The sequence below is a fragment of the Marmota marmota genome, unplaced genomic scaffold (assembly GCF_001458135.2).
Source record: "Marmota marmota marmota unplaced genomic scaffold, marMar, whole genome shotgun sequence".
NCBI classification, from domain to species: domain Eukaryota; kingdom Metazoa; phylum Chordata; class Mammalia; order Rodentia; family Sciuridae; genus Marmota; species Marmota marmota.
In genome coordinates, this window is record NW_026000093.1 from 18,053,628 (window position 1) to 18,077,006 (window position 23,379).

General features: G+C 37.2%; 1 protein-coding gene across 2 annotated transcripts in view; it reads right to left on the reverse strand.

Moving 5' to 3' along the window:
• The window catches only part of Clvs1 (clavesin 1), a 196,251-nt gene extending 176,656 nt beyond the window's left edge, over positions 1–19,595 (reverse strand). The window contains exons 1-2 of one of the 2 annotated variants that reach the window (XM_015485753.2): positions 19,414–19,595; positions 7,074–7,701 (exon numbers count right to left, since the gene is read on the reverse strand). In XM_015485753.2, the coding sequence (XP_015341239.1) occupies positions 7,074–7,528 (455 nt within the window). In that variant the 5' untranslated portion in view covers positions 7,529–7,701; positions 19,414–19,595. Of the gene's footprint in view, positions 1–7,073; positions 7,702–9,570; positions 9,997–19,413 lie in introns of those variants that run through there. The other variant, XM_048783022.1, reaches the window with a different exon arrangement.
• Positions 19,596–23,379: the final 3,784 nt, after the last annotated feature.

Below are 23,379 nucleotides of genomic sequence, written 5' to 3' on the forward strand. Positions count from 1 at the left end.
GTAAAGCAGTCACCACTGTCAGCCTTATAAGTTGCACAAAAAATAACTTCATGGTCTACACTTAGTCACTGTGTGCCTCTGGGCTGAGGGACAGTTGAATAGGGTATGTGAAGAAAACCCTGAATTTGGACCCCAGGGCTTCTTTGCTACTTAGCAACACACTAATGATTCATATTTTGATTGCCAGAGACTTTTGGAACTCAAAGTTCGGGGAGGAATGAAATCATTGGTGGATTTAGTGGGAAAGCATATTTCTTTATATTCAAATAGACCAGGGAATAGTCCCATCTCTGTTGGGCATGTGTCCATGCCAAATATTGATGAGGAAAGAAAAGAGAAGGTAAGTGAGGGAGTTGTTAGACTTCTTACCAGGGCTGCAGGGAACCTAGTTACATAACATAGATCCTTGCAGGACTATAATAGAAAATATGTATAGTGGCCCTTCATATCTGCAAGTTCTTCATCCACAGATTCAACCAACCAAGGATTGAAAATATTTGGAAAAAATGCATCTGTACTGAACATATACAGACTTTTTATCTTGTCGTTATACTTTATTATATGTTAAATGACTATTTACATTACACTTACATTATATTAAGTATTATAAGAAATAGTTAAATGATTTAAAGTAAAAGAGATAATGCACATATGCCATTTTATGTAAGGAATTCGCATCAGTAGATTTTAGCATTTGCAGGGAGTCTTGGAACCAGTCCTCACAGAGGGATGACTGTATATGAAAATTGGCATAAAAGCACCTAATGAAGAATAATTTTATTGATGCTAATAGAAGGATGTTTCCAGACAACCCCCCTCCCCTCTCCCCCCCACAAGGGTGGATCTCAAAGTAGACTCCATCTCTCCCAGACACTTTGGAAATATAGAAGTCTTTCTGGCTGTCCCAATGCCAGGATAGGATGATAAACATTCCACAGCACTGGACATAGTCATACACATTAGGAATCAATAGCTCTACATACTGATGATGCTCCTTTTAAGATTCAGTCCACCCAGACCTCAGATCCTCTCCTGGGTACCTCATTGTACTCTTCCTCCACCCAAGAAATCCATCTTCAGCCTTGCAGAAGCTCCATGAGTATTTTGAAATATCTAACCACTCAGAGGCTGAGCAATTGCCTCCAGATGTCTTTGAAATGAACTTGGAATTAGAAGCCCTGAATCTAAGTTTTTCCATTGATGAGTCATATTGCTCCTTGACTAGTAAAGCACCATCTACTCCCTACCCTCCCTTTTGTCATCAGTAAGTCAGTGACACTGAATCTCCCAAATCATTCTGAGCATTAAATTTTAAAAAAAACATGGAAATGCTTGGGAGCCAAAAAGACTTGGTGTGGTGGTTATTATATATGCCTGCCCTGCAATATAATTGACAGGAACCAATGTAAGGCTCTTCTCTTGAAAAATCTGATTGGTTTGTGCAGTGCTATCCTGAACCAAACTGGATCCTGAGGCAAAGGGGAAAGAATTGTAAATACTTATGCTACTTTCTTTTGTTATTTTATTTATTAGGAATTTTTACATATTATGCATTTTGAATAAGTTACTGAGTTTGGGGATGACTTTAAATTTTTCCCTACTTGCTCAGCTTTACCCCAGTCCTAGGTCTGAAATCTTGGCTCAGACTCCCTAATCTTCCATCCAAAATGGATCCTTTGCCTTCTTATACTAAGTCCATAGACATGAAGGTAGTAATCAATGTGTGCATCAGCCTCCTTTTTCTCTTTAGTAATACACCCTAACTAAACTCTTCCTTGAAGTGCCTCATCAATATGGTTTGGATCTGAAATGTCCCTAATATTGAAATGTGTTGAAAGTTTTCTCACCAATATGGCAATGTTCAGAAATGAGGTCTTTGGGAGGCGATTGGATCATGAGGACTTTGACTTCATCAGTGGGTTAATCCATTATGGATTCATAACTTAATGAACTGTAGGTAGATTGATGGAAACTTCAGGAAGCAAATCCTGTTTGAAGGAAGTAGGTCACTAGGGGCATGTTCTTGAAAGTTATGTCTTGTTCTCAGTCCTTTCCTCTATCATGCTCTCTACACACTCCTGCCACCATGATGTTCTGCCTCACCATAGGCCTAAAACCAATGGAGCCAGCCAATCATGTACTAAATCTCAAAACCGTATGCCAAAATAAATTTTTACTTCTTTTAACTTGAACCAATTTTTAAACTAGTTTTCAACCAGCTTGCTGATTTCCGAGTATTTAATTATGAGAAATAATATCCTGACAAAAGAATGTGCAATGTTAACTCTACGTATTATAACTTATAATGCATTTCTAATTGTGTTTTCTCTATCTAAGTACTTGGGCACCCAGCTAGTCTACATATAGCACTAATGGATAGTATCATAGTATATTATAGGACTTTCATTATCTGGATCCCTCCAAATGCTTTTCTTATAACCTGAGGATAAAATGAACAATAGTTGGGGGTACTAACACTAGGTGGCCTCCCAGCCACAACTGAACTACAAATAAGACTCTGCAGCAAGGTAGCTTGAGGTCTCAGTGGTATTTTTTAAATGTGGAAGAAATTTGGTAATGCCATCAAATTTAGGAAGTATATCTTATGACCCAGTATCCTAGGTATTTGCCTGGTTTTATTTATTATTTTTAAGAAACAATTACCATTTATTGAGCATCAAGTAGTGTTAATCTAGGATCATAGTCACCCCCACTTTGTAGGTGAGAAACTGAGGGTAATGAGGATTTGAGCAACATACTCTGGCATGTGACTGGTAGGAGGCAGCTGGGATTTAAAAATGGCCATCTGGCTTCAGAGTTTGTGCACTTAATCACACTTTATTCTGCTTCTTGGACACTACCAAGTAGGGCAATTGGAATTAATCCTTGCAATAGCCCAGTAAGCTTGATATCTTACCCACTTCCGTTTGATAAATTGAGATTCTAAAATGTTTAAAAAAGAAAAAACCTTGACCAAGTATAACTCTTTTTTGACTAAATGAAATCCAGAAAAAAATAGACCTATGATCATATTTCCTTCTGAAGTACCAGGGCATTTGTGGCAAACCAGGCCATATGATCAGGGGCACATCTATAGCTCAGAAAGAAGCAAAAAATTGATTTATTCTTGATTGGATCTTACAGGGGCAAATTATGAATTCTTGCCAGTGCTGATATGAGTTTAGGTGAGAAAGATCAGAGGACTCATTGAGCAATAGTGTCCACTTTGGTCCTCACTCCATGCCACGCTGGTGAGCTAGAAAGTAAATTGCCGACTCTCAGAGGGCCACATTCCTTTTATGAATGAATATATGGTTCTCATTTCATCTGATGCTTTTCAGTTCATCTCCTCAGAAAATACAGAATCCAGACAGTTTTCTGCTGAGGCTCAATTTTAGGACAAGGCCAGTTGTACTCAGGTAGCCCAAGGGCAATCTGTGCCTCAGTTGTCACAGCTAACCTCAATAGCCAGAGCCCTAAAGATGGCTTTAGAGAACAGAGCTTCCCATCCCTCACAGTTCTGCACTTTGTTCATGTGTCCAGGTCTAGATGAAGGAGATTAATGTCAAATTAATCATATTAATCATCATTTTAATCTCAGTAAACCTTTCACATGAGGCATTTTGTTCCTGCTTATCTGAGGCCCCCAATAATGGTGATGCAGGCACTTTGCAAAGCTGTGCTAACTCCTCCAAGCCTTTGAGCTGCATTTGGACTGGGTCTGTGTGACAGGAAACTCATTTGGGAGAGAGCAGGTGCTCAGGATGCGCGTGTGGGCACACAGCGCTCCACCCTACTCCAATTTCCAGCATTGTACTCTTGCCTTGGGTTCTAATTTATTTGCCATCTGTACTCTACTACTTTGGTAGTGGGATATTTTTAAATATTAGTAATCATTCTAGAAGCTAATGCTTATTGAGTACTTACTGTGTGCCAAAATATAGATTGTAATGCATTATTTCATTCAATTTTCCCAACCACACATAGATATCATTATCATCCCTACTTTACAGGAAAGAAAACCAAGTCTCAGAGAGGTTGCCTGTCCAAGGTCAGATGATAAGTAAGTGACATGATAATATCCATATCAAAATAAAGTTTGCTTGCATCCAATGTTTTTTGACTATCAATGGAATAGCCTTATCATTACTACCTTGTTAAAAGCAAATGGTTTACAACAAATACTTTTATGTGTGGGTTGGCAGAAAGGAAAACATGAGAGGGAGAGATGGGGGAGGGAGAGGGTAACAGAAATGTTACTTTAAAAAGTCTAGTGAATTAAGAGCCTATAAAGTGATTTTTTAAAATCCCTTCTCCTCTATCGGATGAAGCTGAATGAGCTTCACATTCATGAGTCATTAGAGCTAGAGGTTTCTCAGGGATTATATAGTTCAAGCTTCTTATTTTACACATGAGGAAATCAAGGAACAGAGAAGTGACTCGTTCAAGGTTATCATAATCATAAACATTTGGATTATTTCCTCAGAGATGTGTTACTTCTCACTTCTTTACAACACATTTTGGGATATATACACAACAAATTCTAATACAAAATAAAATATCTTACTATAATTCATTTCTTCATATGTACAGCACCACGACTGACTGGTGTTCTCTGTATCGTCTGTCTTAGCAGATGGAAGTTCTAGAACACTAACAACACTTAGCACAAATGATGTCAGCATGGATTATTCTCCAGAATCATCACAACGTTCCTGTTTCAAAATCCCAAATGTTAATGTGCCATTCTAGGAGGACAACCGCTCCCTCTAGTTTAACACTGATGTCCTATGTTGGTGGTTTTTGTTTCTCAGAAGGAGCTGTCCTGTGGTAGACAGGGGCTAGATGTTCTTATGTTTGTACCATTGCTGGACAGTGAGCTACCCCATGGGATTTTCACCAACAGTGACCAAGTCTTCTTGTCATTTGCATTATACAAGCCCTAGCACAAATTCTGTGTTCCTCAAATGTTTCTTGATTGAATGATACAGATGGATGAATATAAGAACCCAGAAATCTTTCTCATCATTGGAACAAAGTAATGAAACACACATCATTAATTATGTTAGCTATGATACAACATATTATAATATGACATTATTCTATATTATCATTATTGGCCCAAGTACAGACCTGACCAAACTCTAGACAGTATTAAATCATTCAAATGCCTTTCCAGGGATAGTGGGTGCTACCCCAACCCTACACTACTGTTAATTTTAAGAGGAGGAGGAAGTAATGTGGGGCAGTGAAGAAGTACCCTAGAAATTCCTTTTAATGGTATTAAAAGGTGTTTTGATATATTTTTAAAGTTAAACCTGTGTCTTCCCCCAAAACATAAAAATTTCAATGAAGATATTCCTGTGAAAGTTCAAGCCACAGTTGATATTTTGGAGATGGATTCATTCATTTTTTTTTTCTCATTCAACATTAATTGAATATTGTGCCATATGCTAGCCAAGTAAACATGCAAACACATAGTCTCCTGCCCTTAAGAACTTGCAGCCTTGGGAAGAAAGGGTAAGAATGAACAAGGTAAACTCATTTACAATAAGGCAGGTTAAGGTAACTGGCTCTTGAGTCAGACCATTGGGGCTCAATCCCACCCCATGTTTCACTAACTACATGACATTAAATTATCATCAAATATAGAATTGAAGAAGAGTAATACTACCTTTTATGTTAAGTCTTGGGTGTATTAAGTTTTATATATGCATATACATATAGATAGATAGATAGATAGATAAACATATATTTGCATTCTAAACATTTGCAGTATGAGCAATATATTGCAATATAAGCATTTGCTTAGCAGAATATGTGGTAAGTGTTCAAAATTATCTGTGACAACAGTGATGTGATTCTTATGCTCCTATTATGAATGCTTTAATAGAAATATGAGCAGAGGTTAATCATCTGACTAAAATAGGGTTGAGGTGGAGTAAATGAAAACTATTTGCCTGAAGATATAAGGATAGGTATGAATTATTAGGCAGAGTGAGTCCAGGAGGGTGGAGTTGGGATGGGGATGATAGGTCTCTCCTTTAGGTGTGTGGTGGAGCAAATCCAAAGGATTAGAGATATGTCAAAAATCACAACTGGTCAGGGCAAAGTTTATACTTCCAACCATTTGGACCACAGAACAGAAGGGCAGAGGGTAAACATAGAGTAGAGAATGTAGAAGGTGGATTATAAAGGGAATTAATTTACTTTGAAAGCTTTGAAGGTCATTGAAGAACTTTAATCAGGGCAGTGACATTACAGAATTTTGGAAGGATTATCCTGGCTACAGTGCAAACTAGAATGGCTCAGAAGAGACCAGAGGCAGGATGCTCAGAAGAGACCAGAGTGTTGCAGTAATGTAAGTGAGAAATGATGAGATGCTAAACTAAGGCTATAGTGATGGGATCAAAGAGAAGTAAAGAGACTTGAGAGATTTTTTCAAAGCAAGGGGTAGAACTTGGGAACAAAGGTCAATCAAGAATTTCTGGCTTGAGAGACTGGAAGAACAGGTATAGAGGAGAAGACGATAGTGCTTTCAGTCTGGGGCATGAAGAGTTTGGAGTTCTTTATAGGACTTTCAGAGAGAAATATCTAGTGTATTTGGATACAAAGATCAAGCACTCGGGACAAATAGAGAATATCAAAGTCATGGAAAGGATCCAAGAATCATTATTTTAGGTATTAAAAACACTTGACTTAAGGTCACCCACTGAATCCATTTTTTGTTACATTTCTGTTACAGAAAAAAAAACACTAAAGATAATATATAGGTCTTTCAGAAGATCACTTTCAGTTTTATTAAAATAAATGACCCACTTTAATAAGAATTATAATGACTTATAAGTCTCTTACAAGTCCAATGCTATGATTCTATTGTTCCAAAACACCACTGGAAATCTGGACTTGCCTTTTGATGACAGCATACCTGTGGCCTTAAAACTTTCTATGTGGGTGTGTGGAATATATTTTTTAAAATTAAAGCCCTTTACTTATAAAGCCATATAACCCCATACATGCAGTGAAAATGCCATGGAAAAGAAAAACTAAGTAAAGACACTATCTACATTTACCTACTCTGATCCCAATTGGCAGCAAACAGCAGAAGAATCTTCCTCCCGTAGTGGTCGCGGTTTTCCAACACTCCAGGGAATCCATCAATCAGGGCCCTCTTAATGCCAGGATCATCTGCCTTGAAGTTTTTGAACATGTCCAGGTTTAGTTGGCGGTACTGGAAGTACTGGGCCAGGAGTCTAAAGGCATCGGCTTGGTGAAACTTCCTGGCTCGGAGAAATCTCAGGATGAAGGCGTCATCTGTACGTAAAAATCCAATGTCAGGCCTAGTGATGATCATGTCCCTGACTTGCTGAATATCCTGGTGTAAAACATCTGGGTTTTCATTCAGTTCCAAGCGTGCTTTCTCTATAGTCTCTGGACTGAGTCCAGCCTGCAAATGGGTCATCTTGTTCAAATCTCCTTTCCAAGTGCTTAATTTCTGATATTTTGGAAGAAGAGAGACTGGTCCCATTCACCTGATGATGTGCTGTCACCGTGGCTCATTCAATAATCTTCTTACCACCAGACTGCCACTGAAACAGACAATTACAGGATCTTCTTTCTGCTCCCAGAAAGTCGTCGGACATTCAGGCCCTATGATGTGGTGACCATCCCAAAGAGAAGCAAAACCGAAGCCATTGCTTACTGAAAAACAAATGCACACAAGAGAAACAAAATAGAGATGATACAAAGAAAGTATGGCAAATTAATCAGAACCTAGATAGAGAAGCAGTGTATGCTCTTGTGTGTCTGATTAGTAGGCCTCCAAAGAACAAATGGTAGATAATCCTTTACATGGGGGACTGGGCCTCAATATTGATAACTGGAATGCTTGATATTCAAATATTTGAAATATGTTTGAGAATTTTTTTAGTTACATTGACTAGTTAACATAATAGTGTGTGGTCAGATTATCAATAATGGGCTCTTTTATTAATGACTCTGAGAAACAATAAAGGGAGAGAAAGATCCCTCTCTGTCACAGCATGCTTTATGAGGCTATTCATAGGCTAGATGTGGCAGACAAATTATGAGTGTTGTGCAATTTATTATTTTCCATTAGCCTCTTTTCTCAAACAGAAGCCTCTCTCACTGAAATATCCCCTCCCCTGCCTTTTAAAAGACAGCCATTGCATCTTAATAATAAAAAGGGACTATTAAAGGTCACCCTAACCTAAGCCTCACAGGTGCTTAATTACTCAAAGGAGTCTCCCAACAGTTGAGGAGGTGGGGCAGGCTTAGGGCTGGGAGCTTGACCTTCAATAATCAAATTAAATAAGCACTGAGAAAAAAGGTTCACTTATGGACATTTACCCAGGGCTTATTATTTGTATTTGCCACCCTTCTGGAACGAGGGCAAAGGGAATTAAAACTCTTGATTGGCTCTCCACCTAACTCAATAGCCACACAAGTTCAAAAATAATTGCATTTTACATGACTTTTCTATTTCCCTGAGATACCATTTTATGTACGATAATCATTGAACGTTTTCAATATTATTCGCATCTTTTTCATTTTAAGTATAAATGCTTAAACTCTCATAGACATCTGTTTGTTCTATACTACAAGTTCCAAAAATCAAAGACATACTAGGTATAAATAAACTGGGAGGCATGTATTTATTTCTAGATTTCCTAGGTCAACAATATCTATAGTAAGAGACAAAATATTTACTTCCAGCCTAATGATTATTGAAAATGCTTCATCATACAAAATAATTCAAAAGACAAAATGAGAGCCAGGGATATAGCTCAGTGATATAATCCATGCCCAGCACGTGGGAGGCCCTGGATTCAACCCCCAACATCACACACACAAAAAAAAAGACAAAATGAGTCTCCTGCTTAGTTCCAAACTAGACATTTCTGTTTTAGGATATGGAGGAGAGGAAGGACACTTCATGTAGCTGCTATTCATTTTCAAGATAATATAAAAATAGAAATGAATTTATCAAATATTTGCTTTGTGACATAGTAACATCTAGCTGTGTGGTATGTGAATCAAGAAAAACAGAGTCCTGATGCTCACTGATTTTAAGGACTGATAACGGAAAAGGAAAATAGTGCTATGAACTATTCACAAGATTGGAGGAAACTTCAAGTTCAATGCAATCTGATGTGAAAATTCCTTCTCCAATAGTCTCAGCATATCCCTTCATAAAGCTGCCTCATTTGATGTCTTCCTCCTCCAATTCATCCCCACACCTACTGCTATCTATCTTTGACATGCTGCTGAAACTGCTCTCACCAACCAATGACAACAGTATGATTTATTATCCAAATATAAGCACTAAAGGGTGCTAATAATAATGATACTGGAACAACAAGCATAAACTGGGACACTTCAAAGCAAATCCTGACAGATGGTCACCCTACTTGTGAATGAAATTTTGTTGCTATATGCAATGGACAAATTCTGTCCCCAATGAGGGTGACCTCTATCAGTATTTGACCTTGACTACCTTATCCTTCTCAGACTGTTCTCTCCCTTTCTTTTCTGTGAATCCATACACACCTGATTTTTCTCCTGGCTTTCTATCCTTCCTGCTCAGTCTTCTCTCTTCAGTGCCAGTGCTTTCCAGGATCCTTCCCCTGCTCCGTGATTTGACCATCTCTATGCAAATACCTTCAGCCCATAGCTCATTCCGGATCATTCAATTGCCTACTGAATGTCTCCACTTAGATGTCTCCCAGACACTACAAATCTAATATGTTCAAACCTGAGCTAATATGGTTCCTCATCCTGAATTTGCTTCTCCACCTCCGTCTCTTAATGACATCATCTTCCATGCAGTTTCCCACGCTAGAAACCTGAGAGTCAACTATTATTCCACCCTCTCCTTCACCACCCACTACCAGGCAATCACTTCTCAAATCTGCCCAATTCTTTCCAGTCCCATGATCATTGTCTTTATTGAGACCACCTCACCACTCATCTGTTTATTCCTGCAATGGTTTCCCTATAGGGGCTTCTGCTGCCAGTCCATGCTCTGTATCCCCATTCATTCTCTATATTGCAATAGAAAAATGTTCATGTCATTGTTTGGTTAATATCCATCACTTGCTTCCAATTGTCCTAGGATAAAATATAAAAGCTGTCTTCTCTACCTGGAAAGACCACTGGCTTAACCCCCATTTGCAGTTCAGGACTCAACCTGGAAGACATTTTCTGGAAACCCTCTCTGACCTTCAGAGATCACAGTATCCCCACACCCCCAATCACACCAAGTGTTCTTGCCATTTTTATTTCTCTTTCCTCTTTATTCAGAACACCTTATGGGGAAGGGCTGGGTGTCATTTATCTGGGTATACTCAGCACAGTGTGCAACATAAAGGGGGTCAGCTCCTGAGCAGAACTATTTCACTGTGTTCTCTGCTGTATCTTCAGTGCCTAGAACAGGGCATGCTATAAAGTGGTACCCAATGATAATACATAGCATACATGAATAAAGAAAGCACTCAAAATGCTGTTTATATGAGTGAATAAGTGGGTTTCCCCCTCTATTTGGATACCTCTAAGGCTGATTTTCCTAAAAGGAGGCATTCTACCCTACTTTTAATGTCTTACTTCATCTATGAGGGAGGAATTTCACCTAGGCACCCTGGATTTCAGATCCTGGTCTCCCTGAAGCATGCTGGGAAATGTTCAAAATTCCAAGCTGTGAAGCACAGTACCAAGAGTACAAGGCACAGCAACAGATCATTCCCAACAGAAGATTTAAAGCAGCTTGAAGCAAGTTACTTACCTTACAGTTCAGGGAACTTGACAATGTTTCTGAGATAAATTACCGTGGGTTCAAGGGGAAAGTTGAGGTTGCATTTTTCATGGTCTGTTTTCACACATTGCTATGCCTCCAATCTATAATATCTGAAATAAATTTACTCCAATCTACGTCTTTATTCTGTGCTCAGCATAGAGTGGAGCTTCTGGGGAGAATACTCAAACCAGGGTCAATGGGTTTCATACTTAGAATGAAATAGATATTTTCCATTAAAGGCAAATTCTTTATATCAGGAGCATAGACTTCTACTTAACTTTAATTGATGATAGTTAAAGCAACAGAAAAGTTATACGAAGAATATTCATCAAGATATAGCATTTTCAATTGACTATAATCTTTTGTTCTCTCTCCTCTTTTCTGGATTAGCATTGTAGAAACATTGAACTTGATATCATATAAAAAATAGGAGTGGTTTTCTGTTCTAATGGTATTAATAATAATATAACTATATTATTTATCATAACTTTTTATTATCCCAAGAAAGATTTTTTTCTTTTTATGTACCACAGAATTTAATCCTCAGAACAACTGTATGAAATGAATGAGAACAGAGGCACAGAGGGGTTAAATGACTTGCCCAAGACGACACAGTCCTAAGAGGCAGAAACTGAATTCAAGCCCAAGCAATCTTTCTCTGAACTATGCTTTTAAATAGTTTGCTGTTCTGCCTCTTTGGTGTAGCAGAGAGGTTTTAATATTTGCTACCTAACACCTTCAGCAAGTCACCTTCCTCTAAGTACTTGCTCCCCTACCCTTAAATTTCTTACAGATTTACTATTATGGGAACTTACATATGCTAATGAATGAACAAATTTTCTTAGGTAGCTAGTATTATATCTTACACATGTTGAGTTACCTTCTCATCTTCTTTTTTTCAGTGGAAGATAACTGGAGCTATTTAAAATCTAGTTCTCTAGGCTTTCTCAGCTATCACTAATTTTTGCTCTTTCTTCATGTGTTTTGCTCCTGCAAAGTCCCTGACACTCTATTTGAAAAACTGATACTTTGCCATGCCTAGCAGAGTGCCAGGCATGACATCACCAGTAAAATGTGCTTCATAACCCAAAAGGGCACTTCAGGCAGATGCAGAAACCATCTCTTCCCATTGCTGGTGTGGTCTCAAATGCTTCTGTATTTAAAGACAAATAAGGAAATCAGGAGGCCCCTCTGGGGAGGCCAAGGTAGAGAATACCTTCAATTCTAATCCACATCTTTTCTAATGAACTAGAAATTTAGGTCCCTGTATTTTTGCATAAAGGGGAAAGACAAAAAGAGTCTCCATGTCATACTTAATATCATGGGATTCTACATTTATATTTCATCTCAGGTTTCCATTAGAAAAAAATGTATTGAATTCAGCCTTAAGGAAATGCACATTAAAAATATATGATATTCTTTACATATCAAGGAGTTTATGTATAAAAATCCTTTCAGTAAGTATAGAAATTCAGATGAAATCTGTTTCATTATTTTGTTACCTATTATTTTCATTTATTTGGTTATTATCTTCAGAAACACACATTGAGTATCAGGAAAAAAATCAGAATATAGGTAATAGTGCCTTTTCTAAAAATATATACATGTGTATGTATCATTTCAAAGCATTTTATATCAATTATCTCTTTCCTTTGTTATGATGATCCTCCAAAAGATAAAACAAAGAAAATTCCTTCAGATATGTTAAAGTCATGTGAAACAGCACAGGCCAAAGGGGCCTGTCAAGTGAAAAGATTCATTTTGCATTAACCATAATAATTTTGTTAATATCATAATTATGTTGTCTCTGAACAAATAAAAGATATTGAAGCATATAACAACTAAGAAACTAGCTTAAAGTCAGATAACAAGCTAGTATTAGATTTGAAAAACAAATATTTGTTGAGTACTTGTCACTGTCAAGGGCTTTGATGTTATAGAATATAATTTCCATAACAATCTTTAAAGCTAAGTTATTACTTACTAAATTAAAAGATAAAACTGAGATTTAGATAAAATATAGGTGGAAGAACAAAGATTTTCACCTAACCTACCTGACCTAAGATTCATCCATGGCTTTCCTGCTTATCCAAGGAGATACTTTTCCTTACATGGCTCTGGGTACCAGTGCCCCCTCACTGTTACTCACACAGCAGGTACACATCCACCCCTGCCAATCCTAAGAAAGATTATCTAAGGGATGTTGTAAACTTGCCCATACTTGGGAAGAAGAGAGAATAATGCTGTTATTATCAGGAAGATAAAATATATAAAGCCTAAATATTATTTGAAAGGTAAGACCTTATTAGCTAGTGAAGATTACTTCAAATTTGTATGACTTCTGGGTGTTCTTGGTAATAAAAAAAAATTTAAGTACACAAATCTAAATTAAGACAAACATAAAATGAGAAACAGTACCCATATTGTACTGTGGACTTCTATTACAAGAAAAGGGTGAAAAATGAATCTCAGTGATAAAACTCTGCCAGGAAAGTCTAATCAATGACCTCCATCATTAGCAAGTGTGAAACCTGTATTTCCAAGTTTTAAGTATATGTTGAATTAGGTTAACCCTTAGAGATATTTACCTTTCTCAAGCCTCTCTTCAGCTTTTTAAATGAAATGTGTAGTTTGACTTAGGAATGCCAAAAGGAATTTTTATACCAAATTAAATAAAAGTAGATGCTGCTGGTACATCTAGAACAAAATTGAAAATATCAAGGAACAATGATATATATATATATATATATATATATATATATATATATNATATTTTTTTTTTTTTTTTTAAGTACAACTGTATTTGAAATCTTTCCTGATTACAATATGTCCCCTTACTGCCAGCAGAGCCTACTCTTAAATCTCAGGGGTTGTTAACTATGCATTCTTTGGTGCTGACCAGAAAGAATCTTTCTGCAAATGTTGAATTTTCAGAGGGACTATTAAAGCTTGTAGGACTTCTGCATTAGTACAGGCAAAGAAACTTAAGCCTTGTGAGTAACAAAGTGGTCCCCAGTGCATTGACTTTCTATCAAATGTTAGCCAACTTGCAGGTCTGAACTATCTGTACTAGGGGCAGGGAGATCCGTCTGGAAGGATGAAGGGGAGACCTTTAATCATCTGAAAGTGTAGCGTGATCAGAATGGAGTCCTGGCTCCCGGTCAACACTCCATCACCTTTTGCTCAGTCCTAGCTTAGGGCTTACTCTTGCCACATAAATATTCATTGTGTAGACTCCCTTGGCTCCCTTTAAAATAGCAACCAAGAACACAGTCATCTGCTTCCATTTGTTCCTGTTCTTAAGAAAGGTTAAAAGTAAATTGAAAAGAGTTCCATCAGAGGAGAGACACTGAGAACTTCTTACCCAAAATAGATGCCAGATCAGAATTAAAATAGACCGGCATCAGATCGAGTGGACTTATTTGGCAGAAGATTGCATCCTGAGTTCTAGAACCACCTATGAGTATTTCATTCTTTTGGTTTGCTTCGAGTCAAACAATGTCAGGAGTTGAGGGAAAAGTCAACGTGTAGGGAAAGACTGAGATTCTTCTGCTGCCTTCCTGCGTTAGGTAGAAAAGTTTTTCATTGAAGTGCCATTCATTTTATACCCCAATATAGTTTTTAAAAAGACTATGTATAGGGGAAATTTATAGAGATATGGAAAATCAGACTGCGATGTTTTCCTATACTATTAAGTTATCCCCATAAGACATCATTGCCAGTTGATATCCAAGCTTTAAAAACAAATCATTTGTGTATCTTAGGAGTATCACTGGGAGAAGAAGAGGGGGACACTTGGCTCTTTTGTCATTGAAGGAAAAAGGTATTCCTCTAATAGCAGATCATCTTCTTCTTTTTAAAATATTTTTTCAAAAAAGAATCTGGAGAATATAAGAAAGGCAGCACTCCCAAAGGTGGCTGTTAAATGATCTTGCCATCCTTACCACTCAGTGTCTTCCAGCACGAATATGTAATTGGAACTGTCTTCTGGGTGTGGTCAGGCAGACAATGGCGGCAGCTGATATAAAATTAAGAAAAATGCCTGGTGAAAGTGAAATGAGGCAGGATGCTTATGGTAAGGTGGGAGAAAAGGGGGCTGTTGTATATCTTTCTACTCAATCAGACATATGATTTCTGAGCTCTTATTTCAGCAGATATTGGAGTGTTCTGTCTTGAGTGAGTCCCATTAATTACTAATCAGACCTAAAGGTGGGATTGTTGTGGGGTGTGGGGGGGGGGAAGAAAACTGTTCTTTGTCCTTGCTTCTCAAAGGGTAGTCCATGAATTATACTGAGTATAGTAAGCCAGGCACAGAAAGAAAAATACCATATGTTCCCACTCATATGTAGAAGCCTATAAAGTAGATCTCACCGAGAAGAGAATAGTGGTCACAAGAGGCTGACAAGGAAAGGAGACAGTGGGAATAGGGAGAGTTATAATTCAGATACCAAAATACAATTAAGTATGAGGAATAAGCTCTAGCACTCTTTACTACAGTAGGGCCACTGTTGTTTACAATAACTTATCATAATATCTCAAATAACTAGACAAGAGGAGTTTAAAGTTTCCCAACACAAAGAAATGCTAGTGAATCTGATCTGGTCCCTACACACTGTATGTATGTATTGAAATATTGACTATATTCAATAGATACCTGCAAATATTATGTGCCATTTAAGATTTTTTTAAAGTGGTCCATGGACCAGCAACAATAGTAGCACCTAGGAGTTTGTTTGGAATGCAGAATATCAAGACCCACTGAGACCTACTGAATGGGAAACCGAATCTCCAGGCAAGTTTCATGGCCATTACTATTTGAGAAGTGTTGGTCTACAGGATTAGTCATGACCCAAAGTGGTAGAAAAGGTAGATTATCTGCCCTTGAAGAAAAGCTTACACTGTGTACAGCAGTGCTACACCATCCAAAATAAGAGTAAAAGCTCTCTCATTGTGTTCACTCCCCATGGAAAAATAGCATTCACGATAGCTTATTATATCACCCTATTAATTACTCTCACACCTTTGCATTATCTATATATCAACCAAAAAAGGAAGGGAAGGAAGAAGAAAAGATAGAAAGAGAGGGAAAGGAGAAAAGAAAAATGAAAGATAGAAAAATCAAACATTTATTTATTTATTTATTTTACTTTAGCCATGCATCAAGAAGCCTTTTATTTATAAAACCTATGATTTGAACACCCCAACTTCTATTCCTAGGTGCACAACTTCCCTCTTACTTCCTCCAAAACTATAACATAAAGAACAATGAATAAGCTATGTACTTGACACACATAAAGGTATAGGACTTTACATAAGATATTTGAGCAATAATAGAAGCTAAATCGAGGTGATGTTATTTTAAGGAGCAGAGATGGAAAAGTTATAGGCAATGAAGGTTTGCTACAAGGGTCCAGGATACAGAGAAAATCATCTGAAACACATCTCAGAAAATTCTGGCTAGCTCAAAAATTAAGAAGAAAAGCTCACAGGAAATTAGTCTACCACTGGGACACTTTTCTCTGACATTCCCTGTCATGGAATGGATCCATAAAAAGAAAGAGGATTGGTAACCTGGCCAGAAGAGAGAGAATAAAGGGTTGTGGGAGGTGGCAGAACTAGAGGACAATGAACCTGTTACCTAAGAGAAGCCTTTTAGTGGGGCAGGGAGTGTCTGATCAGTTGATTTCTACATCCATGAAGAACTAAGGAAAAGAACATAAACTTCCTTTAAACTAAGAAAAGTTTGGATTGGAATTAAGCTTAATTTTCTTTAGACAGATATAAAACTTGGGGCTGACATTAAATGTTACAGATTTGTAGTAATTCACTCTGTGGACCTTCTCCCAAAACAACTATTTCAGTGGTATCTGTGTAAAAATGAACAATGATCAAAACAATCCATATTTGGGAGAAGGATGTGAAAGGGGGAAAAACAAGATCTCACTTGGCAATGTTGAAGGTATTTCTGGATTGACTGCATGTAGTCAAGTTCAATACTTTGTATACCCACTCTTCTGTGTTACTTCCTCTGTCCAAGTCACCATGTCACAAAAAAAAAAAAAAAGCCCAGAGAATCCATTTACTAAGGATGGCCGTGCTACAAGGAAGTGTATAAAGTCAGGAACAGACTTTCAGAGATAAGGAGGTTCCTCTCTTTGTAAAGACTGAAGAGGTGAGCAGACAGTTGTAAGAGTTCATAATTTCACCTTTTGGGAAATGAAGGACCCTCCAGCTTTGTACTCTGAATCTAAAATTTTACATCCTTGTATGAGCATGTCTGCCAAATTGTATGATGACACTCTGATGAAAATGCTTTCTGTTCACCTTTAAATTCATTTTTAAAATGAGAAAGCTCTGTTATTGAAAATATGAAAAATAGCCCATAATAGAAAAAATAAGAGAAAACCAAGATAGTGGCATTCTATAAAAATTAATAAGTTCAGCATATTTCAGTCAGGGACAGGCATTGCTTCTGAGACAGATGCATGTAAATCTCACCCAAGCAGCATTGTTTTGAAATGTCCCCAGCCTCAGGAAATTGTATTAAGCACAGGAAGGCAGAAACATTGGAGGCATTGGATTCTTGGCCTGAGTTTCTGGTGCAAAGCAGCTAGAATTGGTAATATGTATACTTTTTTAAAATCATGGGGGCTGAATCATTCTTTGCAGACAGATAAGGGAGTTTAAAGAATCTCCTTGCTCAGGGACTTGAGAGTTCTTGTTTACTGTGGATATTACCAATCTAAGGACAATATATAGATGACCAACTTTTCCTTTACTCTAAAATCCATTTCACTAAATATATTTCTTTAATTTAGGGGCAGATGAAATTAGGCTTAGGTTCATATAATCAGTAGCAGTAACTTTTGACATGATGCTACTATTCCCCATTCAGAAAGAGTATTAGATGTGAATTCTTCCCAAAACTTCTTCCAGAAAATACCTGCTTGTGACTCTTTATTTTTGGCAGTGTCTTTAGTGATGAGCAGCTGGTTTAGGTGAAACTTGCTTCACTGTTTCTTTTTTTAAAAGGCAGAATTAATGTACTAAAGCATTTTTAAATAAAGCTTTCCTGTGCTCTGGTTTGAACTCTTTTACATGTGACCTGACATGACTTCCATTTAAATAAATCTCATTTTAATTAAGATGCTGATTTTATGAAAAATAACTTGCTGGGGGTAAAAAAGCAACCCAACACTTTGTTGTACAGCAAAAATCAATTAGATGAGCATGCACCAAAACATTTATTTTTTTTAATGACAGTTTCAGGCACTTATTTTCTGTTATTTGTTGGCACCTATAAACCAGACAACCCTGGTTAAATCAAATAGGTACCATGACTTGTCTTTGGACTATCAAGTCCAAATTAATCAGATATTTGAAAAAGGTTCCAACTTCCCTTCAGCTGAGCTAGAAAATGATAGCACTCTAAAAGCAGAGCCTGGGAAGCCATACTTACATAAAATGCCTTTTCAATTTTTGCACTCTATTACCCTTTACTATTATAGGAAAATGGTGTTATCGCCTGATTACTGAGAAAGCACACAAAAATCTCGCCTTTCAAATCTGAGCCAGTCCTTGACTCCTGATGAACAAAGCCAGGCCATCTGTTCTGAATATCATTACTACTTTGGCCATTTGGGCAAAAGATCTATCCTTTCTGGTTCCAAGATAGGTCCAAGATTAGAAAATTCGAATGCAATAAAAAGGCAGAAAAAGACATTTGAACAAATAGAATTTTCCCATGAGAGCCCCATTTGTTAGGTTATCATTACCATCATTTTAATTTTCATTCTGACCACGAAGTTAATCTTTGGAGTTCCCATTTTTACAAAACGTTTCAGTTTAAAAAAAAAAAAAGAAAAAAAACTTAATCCCAGAGTTTCTACAGTAAATGCTTAGGAAGGAAAACGGACATGTGGGTGAATATGAGTCATCAGTCACCCCCACCCGCTTCCTGGTGATTCTCCATTGGAAAAACCAGAAACCTGGGTTGAGCTCCCATCTCCGTCTTTCTGGAAATCACACTACGCCTCAGGCCATGTTAATTTTCTGAACTAAACAGTCCCTAGTCTGTAGAAAGGCAGCTGGCTAACTGCTGGTGTCTGGCAAGTACCCCATCTGTCCCCGTGTGCCGGGGTCTCTCCTTCCTGTCTTCACTTTCCCTTTCTCTCAAGCAGACGTCTCTCTTTGTTTTCAGGGGTGTCATTCCCCTGAACTTTCCCTCCTCTGCCTGTAAACTTGAGCTCCTTTCCACTGCCCTGCGGACCTGGGGCTTTGTCTAAGTGGGAAGACACAGTTGTGTTGACTGTAGTTACCGCGCCGGTGATGGTGGAGATGATGACGGCGGCGATGGTGGAGATGGGGGTGCCGATGGTGTAAGGGGGCGCAGGCTGAGCGGGCGCCGGAGAAGGAGGAGGAGGATGGACCACGGAGGCGGTGGAGAGTGGGGTGCAGGAAGGGATGGAGCGCAGAGAGATTGCAGATGGGAGCTGTCCACGCACCAAAGTGCTGAAACGCCGCAGCCATGGCATCGCAAGACCCGGGGAAAGGCAGGGAGGCGCGCAAAATACAGAAGGGAGAAAAAAGGCAACAAATACCTTCACACAAGCCGCCCAGCCTTGCTTTGGGAATGTGTTTCTGCAGGTGTCCTCGCGCGGCTGAACGGGGTGGGTGAGATCCCCTATTCTGGCAGGTTCGAGCTCAGATTTCTCTAGAAAGCTGTGAATGAGAGCCTGGGCTCCACGGGGCTGTGATTTTTGGTAGGAGGCGTGTGCGCCCGAGACTCTGTCCTTCTATACTGAGCCTGGCTTTCCCCTGGGTCCTAAATGCCTCTGCATGGTGGTTCGTCAAGACAGTACCAGAAATTATTGTAATTTGTTAACAGCTGGGACCCAAAGTACCGGAACTGACACTCCTACACAACGTTAAAAACAGAATCTTTTAAACGGATTAAACAGATTTCTGTGTATATGTGTGTTTGTGTAAAAATTTGACAGATGAAAAAGTATCCACGAAGCTACGGGGAAAAGAATGCATCTTTTATTAACAAATAGTGTTAGGAAAATAAGTCACTTGAAAAGGCTTGAATTAAAGCCCATCTCACCAAAATAAATCACACACAGATTAAAGAGTTTATGGGGGGGGGGGGTTACAAATAACTAGAAGAATATAATATTTTATTGACTTGTGCTTAGGTTTTTCTAAGCACAAGAGGAATAGAAAAAAATATAAAAAATCCATAAATTTGAGTACATAAATACTTCTTAATCTTAAAATGTCAAAATATGTAAATATAAATTATTACTTGGAAAAAATTATAATATGTGTTTTATATAAAATACCTCATAAATCAAAAGAAAGACATTAACAACCTCATGGTAAAAAGGAAGAAGGTCAAATGATGTAGAATTCCAGAAGGAGAAGACACAATAAACACTTTTTAAAAATCAGCCTCATCACTAAAAAGATATATGTAGTTTAAAATAGAGAGGAAGAAAGAAAGAAAGAAAGAAAGAAAGAAAGAAAGAAAGAAAGAAAGAAATTGATTGATTAAAATAGCACTGAGGTATATTTTGACTGAAGTTTTAACTCCACATGTATCTCATATTGGTGTGATAATAATAAGAAAGTATAACCTTTCGATAAATCTGTTTCACAATATACACATCAAGTGTTGTAAAATATACATAATATTTAGACCCACCAATTCTACTTTTAGCACCTTTTGCTGGTGATCTATTCAGATATAAGATAATGATTTACATATATATGTAAATATATATGTATATATACACATATTTCATTTATCATTATACAATTGTCAAAAATAAAAGCATTAATTTTTGTAGATACTCTGTAATATATGCAGACATTAAAAACATAGCCTTGAAGACTAAAGACAAATGGAAACACTTGCAAAATAATAAGTGAAGAAAAATCAGCACCCCCCATTATTAATTTGATAAAGCCAGAATATAGTATGATAAGATTATAGGTGAATTTGGTTTTGCCAAGGTCACTCAATTCTGTTTCTTTTATTTGTCTAATGTTTTCATATTTGCTAAGAAAATCCTTGTGAAACACTTAAAAGCATTCTCTTAATAATGTTTCACAGAAATTTAAGTCATCAGTATTTTCTTAATCTTTATATATTAGTACATATGTATTTGTTTACTATCTCTGAAATAGAATGTTAGCTTCGTGTGGCAGCATGATGTCTCTTTGTTCATGACTAAGCACTTAGAAATGAGCCTGAAACATCACAAGAGTGATGAATCTGCTGAAGAATAATAAATAGAAAATAAATGAATGATGTAATCCAAACACACATGTAGATATATTGAAAATGTTTTGTCAATCTATGAATTTCATTTAGAAATGTTATCTGAAATGCATACCAAAATGATCTGAGGCTGATGCTGAGTTTGATCACATAAACTCAATTACATGCAACTTCAAAGATGCAGCTAATCATGGACAAAACTATCAAAGTGGTACCAAATGTGAATATTGTTAAAGGAAAACATTTTCTCCAATTAATTCCCATTTACTCTTAATTTCCTCTTGATCTGACACTACTAAAAGTTTTGTAGACTTTCCTTTCCTTTAAGATATTAGTATTAATAATTCTGTTTCTCTCCCTTGCTTCCTGAATCCCATCCCTACTAACAACAACAACAACAACAACAAAAAAGAAACACACAACCTAGGTATTTCAAAGGTCTATAATTTTAAAAATCTTTTCTTTGAAATTTAAAATGCATTTGGATACATTTGGTTGGCTTCTGTTCCTTTTCACTTATTCTTCACTATTGATTATGCCTTTTGAATAATATCAGTGATAACAAAGCCAAGTTTTATCTGTATTTCCCATGCTTTGAAGCAGCAATTATATTTATGATACGCATTTTAATCATATTCATATAATCATACGTATGAAGATCATATAAATGTAGATATTCTACTTTTCAAGAAATTTTTATAAAAGAAAATAATCACCGCTTAAGCGAAGCTGATATATAATACCAGATTGCTGCTATCTGATCTTGTAATGGGAACTATGGAGATGGCAGAGGACCACAGAGGTGATGGGCTGCCAAAATAGAGTCCTATATTTTGCAAATTTTAAAAGCAAGTTTAAAATTCACTTTCACTGATAGGAGTTCAAAAATATTATTTTTTTATTATTATTAGTTGTTCAAAACATTACAAAGTTCTTGACATATCATATTTCATACATTTGATTCAAGCGGATTATGAACTCCCATTTTTACCATAAAATATTATTTTTTAATTAATAAAAAATTGTAATTACTTAGAAGCATTCAGGATGTCAACAAAACAGCTGCAACTTTGGTTTTTGGATTTTTGTTTTGTTTTGCAATTACAGAGTGGTATTCAATTAACAGAACAACAATTAATTTGTAGAAGCTGCATCAGAGAAAACTGAAGATGAAAAACTACTGCCTGCATCTATAACTAATTTGTGCTGTGCACCATCAAGAACCTGCTTTAAGTTTCCATGCCAATTTACAACCCCATAGTGTATCAGGCAAGGTTAGTGGCTATTGAAAATAACACCAGCACAGCTATCTAAAGACACATTTGGTAGTGAGTTAACTATACAAAAAAAAATAAGAAATAAAAAAAATAAGGACACTGTACAGTTTAAATACAAATCTTACACAGCCTTACATTTTAATTGTTTTCTTTAAAAGGAGTGAGTTGTGTACAGGGGGGTTAAATGCTTTATAGAAAAGAAAAAAAAACTGTGCTAAAGCCAACTTATTCATCATCATTATCTTCTTCATCTTCCTCTTTCTCATCTCCCTCCTCTTCCGTCTTTTGCTTGCTTTTTTTCAGCCTTGACAACTCCCTTTTTGGCTGCATCAGGTTTTCCTTTAGCTCGGTAGGCAGCAATATCCTTTTCATATTATTCCTTCAGCTTAGCAGCTTTCTTTTCATAAGGCTGCTTATCACCTGCAGCAGTGTGATTCCACCTCTCTCCCAATTTATGTGCAACATCACCAACAGGCCAGGAGGCTCTCCCTTGATTTGGGGGCGATATTCAGAACAGAACTAGAAGGCCAATGGAAGCCCTTTGAGTGCATTGGGATCCTTGAACTTCTTTTTTGTTCTTTCCCTTTAGGAGTGATATAGTTTTCATTTCTTTTTTTATAACAGGCCTTGTCCACCTTTGCCATGCTTGGTCTGTCTCCTGCCATCACAGCCATTGCAGTACATTGAGTTCCACAGAGACAGTGCTGGAGCTGGTCCGACACTGGGCGACTTGGTGCCTCGCTGAGGAAAAACAAGAATCTGAGAGGCAAAAGGTTATCATATGCATTCTTTCTGCAAACTCGCCAGAAGGAGTACAAGAAGAAGCACCCAGATGTTTCAGTCAACTTCTCAGAGTTTTCTAAGAAGTGCTCAGAAAGATGGAAGACCATGCCTGCTAAAGAGGAAGGAAAATTTGAAGACATGGCCAAAAAATATTACTTTAAAGAAAAGTCACTTTCACTGATGATTAGGACAAATGTGCTTGATATATTAAAAGGTTACCT